This window comes from Seriola lalandi, unplaced genomic scaffold, assembly GCF_002814215.2.
Source record: "Seriola lalandi dorsalis isolate HSWRI2012SDOR001 ecotype SW California unplaced genomic scaffold, Sedor1 jcf7180002054333, whole genome shotgun sequence".
Classification (NCBI taxonomy): Eukaryota; Metazoa; Chordata; class Actinopteri; order Carangiformes; family Carangidae; genus Seriola; species Seriola lalandi.
Genome location: NW_019524886.1, coordinates 311,011 through 322,637, shown reverse-complemented (window position 1 = coordinate 322,637; position 11,627 = coordinate 311,011). Strand labels below are relative to the sequence as shown.

Sequence of the window (11,627 nt, the reverse complement as noted above, 5' to 3'; positions counted from 1 at the left end):
ATCTGCGTGCGAAACTAAAACTAGGTTACTGTCAGCGTCACTTGATGTTTGTATAATTAGACAAAGATATAGTATGTAGTTAGAGGAAAAACATCTAAGCCTGTGTTGAAACTGGCCCTAAATATCAGCTTTACTTCAAACACTAGCAAATGTTAGTTGGCCTTTAATGAACCCTCTGCTTGGACTGGTTGTTCCAATTCAATACGTAGCTTTAACCTAAACCCAACTAACTAATCACTTTACTTACTTCAACCCAACTCAACTCAAACTAAAGTTATTTGTGTCAAGTTTAAAAAAAAAAGTTGAAACCTACGATACAATGATGCACCTGAGTGTAAGAGAAATGAATGATATCAGGGATTTTGGGGGATTGGTCAGACAGAGGCTTGTTCATGTGAAGTGAAAGTAAGACAACGAAGGGGAGAGTTATGCTTGTATGAGATTATGAATACAGTAGGGAGGGAGGTTGGTGGGGTTGGATCAATGGGATTAAACTGTTATTATAAGTATTTATGACAGCTTGAGTCAGAGCTATAGCTAGGTTGAGGCCACTCTCACACTACCAGTTCTTACAACACACCAAACAGAAAAACAAACACTCAACCCCTTTATACCAAACCACCATTAATCACATCTACAGTGGTGCGTTTAAACAGAGAGATTGGTTGACACATTTGATGATACTGACATAATAAGCAGACTTGTTTAGCCCTCTAGTGGTAGAGATGGTCCGTCGGTGTGTCCATAATACCATTGTGTTATGAATTATCAGCCATATTGCAATCTGGTATAGATATTCAAGCCCCCCAGGAGAAAATTCTTAGTGATTTTGGAGATCCCAGACACTCAATTCTTGCACACAGCGAACAAATGTTACACTTGTTTGCCCAGGTAATGGTAGATTGAGGCTTTGAGAAAGATAATGCCTACAAGTTTACAAGAAGACAGAGAAAAAACTAATGACTAATGAAAAGACGTCTGTAATATGAGGTGTTGCATTCATTTAATATGAGGATTTTTATTGGTGGAACAGCTGCAATGACACAGTTACATATTGAATTGATGGAGATGAGCAGTATTCATAGCTGCATAGTGTAGGGGGGTATAGTGTACACTGATGAGAGGTGAGGGCTATACAGATTAAAACAACATTAATATGTTGCTGTTGCACATGATCTAATCTACTTTGTCACAACAACTCTCCATTGTAACAACTTTCAATCTTAACTGTACATTTTTTCTCTGCCTTCTAAAGCACTTTAAAACATCTACCCTGAGCATCGTATTATTTCCAAAAGGTAGGACCAGTATATTTTATGTATTATATATACACATACACAGATAAAATAAACATTTACACACATGTAGAGTAATATTAAATTCTATATGTTTTTTTTTTCTCACTTAAAATTATTTTTCTAACAAATAAGTGAATGATTTTTTTTTTTAATTGTAACTTCATATCAGTGTATGAGCAGTTTTCTTTGGTGTGTTCTGAAAATCAGTTACCAATCTGCTTCCTAAAGCTCAAGAGTTATTCTTCACAAGTATGAAGTACAACTGTTAAAATGAACAATGGTTAGGAGACAAATGAGATTATTTCTGTGCAGAAATAAACTGTTTCTCATTAACACTGATATTGATGGTACAACAGGCTGCTGTTGAAAGATGACTATTGTGTACTCACTGGAGTGTGTGAAAAGAGAGTAAGTGGCTCTCTCAACACGGTTCTGGATTTGAAAAGGCTATATCTCTCTTTGTCACTCACCAGGCATGTATTAAATTATATGAATTGATAGCACGGCCATCAAACATAAAATCACATTCAGAGAAGAACTACCCTGATAAGAGGCTGGTTACTGAATAATCCTGTACGCTGACCTCAGCCCTGTTATTCTTATTATAAGTATACAATTACAGAAGTCGTTGAGGTCTTGTACTTTTAGAACCTTTGTCTTTCATTTTACTAATAAGATCAAACTGGTGAGCTCACCTCTGAATGAAGAGCTGTTTGAACTATTTCCATCAATGTCAGTGATGTCTTTTATCAAAGATAACACTAGATGTGCTTTTCATTTCTTCTCTCTACAATAATGGCTATTAAACACAGAAGCCATATTCTGACACTCCTTGTTGTCAATAGTGGCCCTGTAGTGAATGTCACAGATAACATTGTATGTGATCAATATGCTCTTCATTAATTTGGGAGAAAATGACAAGGTAATAGGGAACAGTAAAGACTAAATGACACATTATTACAAATATCACTTAAACAGAAAGACATTTATAAAGCATACTTTGAAATTGGGTACTATAATAAAATGTATTCTATTACTGCATGTTTTTTTAATATTTAATTGCTGTGCTGCAGGTTTCATTGATGCTGTTGCTGCAAGAATGAACGTTTTTCCTTTCAGTATAAATATTGGTCTTTTCTGTGTCTTGTACCAGCAATGCAAGAACTTCATTTTCCTGTATTCAGGTTTATGAGAGTCTAAAAGTGCATAATATACAAACCAAAACAGCAACAACAAGAACAAAACACAAAAACATTACCTCAGCCACAGCATTTTGGAGGAACAATATTTGAATCAAATATCAATAACATATATGAATAAGTAAATATTTCAATGCAATAAGATGAGAATATAGATTCATCCTGCCATATTGTTGGAAGAAATTTTCCCTCTGCCTGTTTCTTCTGCTCCTCCCACCCACTCCTGCCCACCCTGTGGCTCTGTCCCTCCACCCGCCTCCTTATGGGTGTGCAGCTGCTGCATGAAATCATCCAGGATTTGCTGGGCTGACAAGGAGGTCACATCCACAACGTCCTTCTCCAGAAGTGTTACCTGTACCCCTGCCTTCCCACCCCAGCTGTCACCACCCACATGGGCCTGCTGGAGGTTTGGAGGGGCGTCAGTGTGGTTAGTGCCCAGGAGAGGCTGCTGTTGGCTTTGGGGATAGAGAGGTTGTGGTCTGGCAGCGTAACCAGCAGCCATTTTCTTATAGATAGCAGTGCTGATGTCAGCTACAGAGAAAGGCGGGCTGTGGCTCGACTCATGTCGACTTGAGAGACAGGCTTCAGTTCCTGTTGTTGGTATCTCCTGTTTAAACGGCATGAAGGCTGTGACTCTCTGCGGCTCTGCCTCTGATTTTGTCGACCAATCATGTGCTGCTTTCTCCATTTTAGGAGTGTGGGATTTGCTGTCCCCTTGCGGAGAGGTGGCAGAATGGCTGATTGGAGCAGAGGTTGTCAGAAACTTTATGGCCTCAGCTGAGTTGAAGTGCTTCTCCAATAAATCCTTTATCAGGCATGGTACCTGAGGTTGAGACACCAAACACAGACATTAACTCTGATTTCAATCTATGCAAAACAAACAGGAGGAGGATCTCATTTCTGAAGGTTGTTTGACTTATAGTGTAATTTCAGGGGAGGAGTGCATTCTCCATTACAACACTGGACACAGGTCACAGATATAATATGGTATGTAAAGTGCTGCTGTTGATTGAAAACTGCACTTTAAACTTCAGTATTTTGTTGAGCTTGCAGTACAGGAGAGACTGTCTGACTTGTTTTAAAATGTTCCTGCCAACAGAAGATCCACATTGACAATAATTTCCCCAAATATTATTTTAAAAAAACACTATGGGGTACTAGACAAAATATCAGGAATATAAGAATGGTGTGAGGTAGATCAACTTTCTTTAAAGTAGATCTATTCTTCTGGCAAACAATTTTAAATAGCTTTCCCAATCTTCTTTTTTTAAGGTTTTTAGTGGTTTACATAAGTTCTGTGCAGCTGTAATTTGTAAGGAAAGAAAGACGAGTGCAGGCTAATTAGAAAAAAAAAACCTGACTTAGGATCAGCAGATACTCAATATCAAAGGACCACAAGCAAAAAAAAAATGTAACCAGGACATCTATATTTGGGACTGAGCTCTTTGGCTTTCCAATGAGAAATGGTAATAATAGTCACTTTAAACCGAGTGTCTTGCCATAGTACGGGCTGATTTGAAGCAGGTTTGATTGTGGAGTGTGTTTACTCTATAAAACTGCACAACGCAATGGAGAATAAACGGAATGGATCCCTCTCATTTTATAAAAATGTTATCCGTCTGTTGACATCTACTGTACGTCCAGTAGATGGCACTGTGCTCACATTGATGTTCTCCAGGGCAGCAATGGTCCTGTGGGCGTCCTCCAACTCTGAGCTCAGCTGGGACACACGGTTTAGCAGGTACTTTCTTTCACTGCTCAGGCTCTCTGACTGCACGCACACACACACACACACACACACACACACACACACACACACACACATACATACATGACAAGACAGAGACACAGAATGAGTTCACATTTGCATGAAAATAGCTTGTGGGTTGTGAACGCATTGTGTCAGGTACAAGATAAGAGCCCTCTTTTATCATTTTGCCCATGGCTGCCCCGTCCTTATCTCCATATGGGTTTCTCACCGCTATGTGAAGGTGTTCACCCAGCAGGTTATTGGCCTGCTTCGTTCCAGTATGGGTCTCCAAAAGGCTGTAACAACACAAAAGGGACAAAAAGACAACCATAAAACTTTGGATAATTTTAGTGAAATGCCATAAGACATATTATTTTTCAACCTTTCACTCCATTCTCTCTGCATGAGCTTAATGTAGAGATAAGGACAGTTGTTCGTCAGGGCAAGCGGCAATCACAACCTCTCCTAATGACTCTCCTAAAACAACTGACACCAAAATGGAGCCTGGAGTGAGGTGACCATTCACTCCAGTTGCTCCAGTTGGTTGTAGAATGTGTGGTATGTGCCTGGTGGGCTACAGCAGTCATTTGGGGATAAATACAGGCCTGACAAGACCCAGGTCACAACAAGGTTCTCACTGGTGAGTTTGAAGGGAAAAGACAGATGCCTTGAGTCCCCCCTGTCTCTGTCAGTTGGGGAAAATGGGTTACAGTAGAACCAAACCACCCACAGGAATGCACGGGGGGGGGGGGGGGGGGGGGGGTATGTGTTATTCTGGTCATCCAATATGTTCCATGGATCAATTCATTTACAGAGACTGTTATGTAAAGCCATAGGTTGGCTTTTATTGATTACCAGTGACTGTGGAGTCATTCTGTGGGCAAACACCACAGCAATACCCTCTCATATGAGCATAACCCTCCATGTATTACATCAGACTACACGTAGTGGAAATGTTTTCGCTGTCCCATGTAATTTTGAGTATTTCTTTGTGTATACAAGCAAAGGGGTATATGCAGTGTTAATCCATCATGCATATTGAAATTTGTTCTGTTTATAATTCCAGACCTTTTATATTTCTCCTTGACGTGGCTGAGCTCCTCCCTGGTCCTCTGCAACTCTGCCTCTAGGCTCTCGATGCAAACCACCGTCTGCAGCAAGTTCTGGTGAAGATCTGCGTTCTCCTCCTGCAGCGCCCTGAACACACAGGGAGGATGGGAAGTTTTGCTTTTTTGGATCAAGACCAATGCCGTAAATTGCTGTGTTAATATATTACATAAATATATAGCAGGTTTGAAATCAATAAGGCCTCCTCCTCCTCCCATTTTATAAAACCATTCACCATGCATGGTCAGACAGTTTTTCTTTTGCTTGGGGTTCCACATTTTATGTCATGTTGATATCAAACTGTATGTCAAAATTATATTAGAATGTATATTACACATCACATATGGGAGGTGTCCAATGACAATTGGGTCTGAACTAAGATTTAGTGGTTTAAATGAAAAATATCCTTTGGAGGTGGTTATGTAAATAAGTTCCATAACTCTTCACCTCTTCCTGTTAAAACAGGAGTGGAGAGAGAGAGGATGCTCATTAACGAGATCAATAACCACTGACCCATCACAAGATAGACAGAGAGCAGAATGAGACAGAGAGAAATGCATGAAAAGCATTCAAATGTGAAATGGGCACAAAGAAAGACACTTACTGGAGATGGTCAGCATCACACAGCGTGTCCTAGAAAAAGAATTAAAGAGAGATAAGAGAGAAGTGAATAATACTCATGAGATACAGGAGACAGTAGGTCGATTAGGATGTGATATAAGTGTAGCTGACTTTTCATACAGTGGAGTCGGTAAGTATTTGGACAGTTTTGTTTTGACTCTGTACTCCAGGATGTTGAAATGAAAATGAAACCGTGACTTTCAGCTTTGATTTCCCAGTGTGTACATCCACATTCTGTGAACTGTATAAAACGTTTTCTACATAGTCCTTGAAGACTAAAATGGGTGTCACCTTCTTCATTACCAATACAATAGGATTGTGAAAACTCCCTAAACACCCAGCCTTGTAGTCAGTGTTTCATTTGAATTCCAGTGGGCTGGACGGCGTCCAAAAGAACGAAAAAACAAATCACTAATTAAGGATGCAAAGTGGAGCTCTCCAACAAATCCATTTAAAGGAAAAAGGGGAACATAAAATTAATTGACTGAAAAGTTGCTGATTTGAGTCTGTAAAATCTGCAGCAACATTAGCAGTTCAGGCCTTATTCCAGGCTTAGTGCTACAGGAGAAAAGGCACAGATATAAAAAGATCAATAAACAGTAAGAATGAGGACATCACATCCATCCATCCACTTTTTTTTATATACACTTATTACTGTTTAGTGTTGTGGGAGCTGGAGCCTGGCACAGCATGTACTGCTGAGGACAGATTGAATAAACTATTGAGTTATGGCAGTCCCGAGTCCGGAAATGGAGTCTGCGAGAATCGATTAGTTCTGTGAAGCTAAACTGTAGCCAGGACCTTCCCCTTTTTATGGTTGTGATTATGTTTATGTATATATATATATGTGTGTGTGTGTGTGTGTGTGTGTGTGTGCGTGTGTGATTTCACTGAACATTTACTTGACCAGACAAACTAAGTGAGACCACATCCCTACACAGAAGCAACACAGAAAAAGGGATTGTTATGTAATATTGTGTGTGTTTATTAGTACATAAGTGTATGAGCCTGAGAAGATTGTTACATAAGAGCAACGTGATACTAGCTCTTATTCAGCCAACTCACTCTCACATTGTACATAGTGCTGGCTGCTAGTGTGAGAGATTTGTCTCAGTGGATGTATGATGTGTGTTGTTAACTCTCTCGGTCTACATAGTTGATTCATACAACATACAGTGACTCAGGGCAGCACTTTGAAAACAAAGTATTACACCATTTAAACTGATAAATTTCCAAAGAGAGTCTCCCCTAAAAGCACAAGACTATTATCTGCTGCATTGCTGAAGAATGACTCAGCTTGCAATGCGTAGTTTGACACATCCCACACAGCCTGTGACTCAGCTGCACTGCCTCTGCAAGAGAAGAGCAACCCTCTTTCTTATGCTCATCCTGTTCCTTCTATGCAGTGATACTGTCCCTTCATTGCAGTGCTATGCCTTTAGGTCAATTACTGACTTGTTTTACAATTGGACTGATGATTCATCTAATGCACCGGATTTCTTTTTTAAGAGAATGACTAATAGCAAAATACAGTATATAGAATATAGACATTATAATGGTAAATATGTTATGTAAAGAGGTAGTTTTGCAGCAGAATTTGAAATAGTTTGTTCTTGGTTTATTTGCACCATATACATGTCTTGAAGCAATAAATTCTCTATTTCAAATGATCATAACTGTTTGAATCATCTTCTATCTTTTCCTTCTTTTTTTTTCTTCTATCTTCTATTCTATTTTAAACTGAAACATGTTTTGATCCATGTCTCCTGACTTTTCTCAACTGAAATAAGGTACGTGTGATGTACTAGCGACATTTCATTTTCAGGATTTAAGGCCTTAAACCTCTCGTCACTCCTGTCTTTTCTGTCTCATTGTATTTTACCCTATTAAAAAGAGCAAAAACACTATTAAAGTAAACTCACCCTGTGTTGTTTAGAGTGCCCAACATGTTGCGAATAGTGTCTTCCACTCTGCTCTGAACTGTAACTGTTAGCTGTGGAGGCTGTGTCTCTGGCCTTGGATGAATCAGATTTGGTGGACGAAGACTCGGATCCGTGGCCTGCTCCTGCACCCTGGGCTGAGGATGGAGGGGAGCTGGTGGGTCCTCTGGGCCCAGAGCCCGGGTGCACTTGCTGAGGTTGGTGCTTGTGGAAGTGCTGGGTATGTGAACTGTGTGAGGCAGTGGGCTGCTGTTTGCGGTGGTGGCGTTGTTTGGGTTTGCTGGGTTCAGGGCTGGTGCTGGTACCGTCAGTAAGGTGAGGGCCACATCTGCCATGTCTGTCTCCTGACACAGAGCCTCCAGTGGGCGACGGCCTCCTGTCTTTACGACTGCTTCCATGGCGAGTATTGTGGCTGGTAGACTGGGGGTGATGATGAGGCGGGGGGCTACCATGGTGGTTCCTAGCTGCATACGAGATCAGTTTGTCCGGATCGGAGCAGACTGAGGGTTTTCGAGAGCTGCTGCGCGCTGCTTTCTCCTGTCTGCTGTGCTGTTTCGGATGCTGCTCCCTTTCCTCTCCTGAGCTCTCTCTGTGCTTCTTGGGTGGGAGCTGAGGTTTGACTGGGCTAGGTGTTTTGGGGGCTGGGAAAGGTGTCTTCCCAGTAGTTTTATTATTGTTCACACCCAAGATGGTGAGGTCCGATGCACTTATAACCTGTTTTGTTATCTCATCTAGAAAGGCTGAGAATTGCACCTTTCCCTGCACAAAATTTGACTTGGCTTGCTCTATCTCAGCTTGAGTGATCCCTTTCCCTTTCCGTCCACTCGGATCTTGTTCTTTGGAAACTCTTGGCGACAGCACCTCCATTGACTTAGCCTTGCGAATGTCAGTATGAGGCTCCTTGTTCTTGAGGATCCCTTTGCTGGGCAGCTGGCTGGAGGACACTGCTCTCTTGGGGCCCCTGGAGACCCCTAGCAGAATGTCCTCCTCGCTGAAAGCCAAGCTTCGGTTCAAACTAGCTGTCTTATACAAAGGCCCATAGTTCATGTGTGGTGCCCTGGATTTTTCTCTTCCAAGATTACTTTCATTACCCTGCAGAAGGCCTTCTTCACTTCTGCTGTGACCTCGGTCAAGAGAAGTAAAACCTTGCTTTCCCCTCTGTTGTGAGCTTGCCTGTATCTCACTACAAACACTGCCTTTTTTGCCATGATTCACTGTGGCAAAGACAATGGGCTCACTGCTGTCGTCTTCCCGAAAACCTCTGCGTGCATCTGAGATGTTGGAACAAGACAGGGAGTGCTGTGGCCGCTCAGCATGACGAAGAGAGAAGGGATCATTTGCGCTCGCCTCTGTGTACCAGGAGGAAGAAGAGAAGGAGGAAGAGGATGAAGAAAGGGTAGAGGAGGAGGCCCTGGAAAGAGTCACAGGGGTGTGGTGGTTGAAAAGTATGTCATCCTCTTCGCTGTGGTGAAATTGCTGTGCTTGATGATGATGGTGGGCATCATGGTGAGGGCTATCATGGAGATAGTGACCATGATGGTGGTGGCGTGGGTGCCCATGGCTGTCATCTGTATTTCTGTCTGTATCATCAAACATTGTGTATCTACAACAGAGGGAAAAAAGGGGCAAAGGAAAATTAGCAACAACTTAAATGATGTATCTGCACCAATAAGTGCACATATGGAACTGCAATTTTGCACACTTATAACCACTACCAGCATCTGTATTTTTAAGTCTGAGAGGTTGATTAGAAAAAGCAGATTACTTTGTTGGCAAATTTCAGAATGCAATTTTTTCCCGCTAAATCCCCATTATAAATTCATATAAACCAAGAATACTAGAATGTATCCTACCTATGTGAATGAGGGTCTTGGTGATGGTGATGGTGAAGGTGATGATGGTGGTTGTGCTGCTTCCGCGGCTTGATCTCGTCCATATCAGAGGGGCTGTGAACAGGCTTAAAGAACTTCTCCATCACCTGTCTCTTCCCTGGTGGTAAGCTGTGGACGCCGTCCTCGCTGGGTTGGCTATACAAGGGGTGCTGATGGTGGTCCGTGTTGGTACTCAGCTGTTCCCTCTGCTCCTCTGCTTTTTTTCTGACAATATTTGTCTCTATAAAGCTGCAACTTATCTGTTGATATCAGCTGCAAAGATCATCACTTCAGATCACACAATAATCTGCTGCTGTTTAAAGCCATTCTGACCACAAAAAAATGGATACAGAATGTGATCTAAGCTAGGTGATGTATTCAGTACTCAGAACATTTACTCACAATAGTCTCTAAATCTCCAAGTGTTTCAGGAAAGTATCCAGCTGTGTATCTACCTATGAATAAGTTTGTCTCCCTCAGCGTCTGGCTGCAGAATAATGGAATCACAGCTCATGAGCAGGAATGTATGAATTCCTGAATGGTGGTTTGATTTTGCATCACGCCTGATGTAACAGCTGGGTGCTCACTGAACCAGCTGAAAGAGCGGGACCTTTGTCCTCATACAGGAGACAATCGAACTGAGCCCGTGGGACAGGATCTATAACGGTGTTCATTTAACCCACTGATATAACCTGCAAAAGTGAGGTTTGCTCATATGTTTGTGCTGCCTCACATTTCAGCTTGTCTATGTCTATATCCTATTATTTTGTGTAACATTGTTATGTTTACTTTGTTTTCACCAGTATTGTTATAAGTCAGCCAAAGTTACTGAACTGCCTACAGTTGCCCCATTGATTTTAAGAAGTTTCCTGCAACCATTCAGCTGAAGCCTTTGTAATTACATTTACTAGGGGTGGGTGATGTGACAAAATGGATACTGTTGGGATGATATACATTTGTCAGCTGTCAGAGGTTATATCATTACATTTTTATTGTGGCAGCTATCCGCTTTAATATGTTAGTTTGTATTAAATAATTATTGGCAATATTGTAAGTCAGTGAGTGAGACTTATGAACTTGTCATTTGGTCTTTTCAAAGATTTTTCCATCAATGTGTAGTACCTTCAGGTATTAGTAGTAGTCAGGTATTTAATTAGCTGGATCAGACTAATTACTCCTCTTTGTCAGGCTATTTCAATAATAAACAATTGATATCCAGATAAAAAATTCTTTATTGTCATCAATATTGATATAAGGTCATAGATACAGATGTCCACATTATTTCCATAAACTTCCTACTTATAATTAGACTTGTTTATTCTTCACAACTTCTAACACAGTCCAGTCCAACTCAATGCAAATTGAGGACAACCGCTTAATAATGACTTTGATTAGCAAGTACTTCACATCAAGGTCTTGATCAGCCCATAGAAGTAAAGGCCTTTGTGTAGCATTGTTATCATATGAAAGGATCCATGCCTCTTTTTCTAATGTCTCCGTGGCACTAACTATATCCTGTCTAACAACCATGAAAGAGATCAATTCATTGAGCCTGGGAGGGGCTGAAACTCATGCAGAGGACAACTCCCTACAACAGGGTGCTGCTGATCAATGAGCTATCATAAGAATAGTTGCATAAGGGAGGTTGCCCAGACTTGTCCAAGTTACTGTAATCAATGTTAAAAAACAGCCATGCACATGAAAACACAAGGGAGGGATAGGCCGATTTCATGTTTTGGTTCAGACGTGAAAATGGCATGTCTTTTTGCACTGCACCCCCTGCTGGTGATCAAAAGTAACTCACAATATTACCTTTTAGTACTGGTAATTTTCCACTGCCA

At 41.2% G+C, this 11,627-nt stretch overlaps 1 protein-coding gene across 1 annotated transcript; it reads right to left on the bottom strand.

Moving 5' to 3' along the window:
* Nucleotides 1-986: 986 nt before the first annotated feature.
* On the bottom strand, nucleotides 987-10,896 carry LOC111655801 (uncharacterized). The gene is made up of 7 exons (XM_023407319.2): nucleotides 9,769-10,896; nucleotides 7,898-9,518; nucleotides 5,959-5,987; nucleotides 5,316-5,444; nucleotides 4,477-4,543; nucleotides 4,161-4,268; nucleotides 987-3,320 (listed from the first exon to the last, which is right to left on the bottom strand). Exons 1-7 carry the CDS (start codon nucleotides 9,888-9,890, stop codon nucleotides 2,655-2,657), a joined length of 2,742 nt encoding a protein of 913 aa, XP_023263087.1. The 5' UTR covers nucleotides 9,891-10,896; the 3' UTR covers nucleotides 987-2,654.
* Between the last annotated feature and the right edge of the window lie 731 nt (nucleotides 10,897-11,627).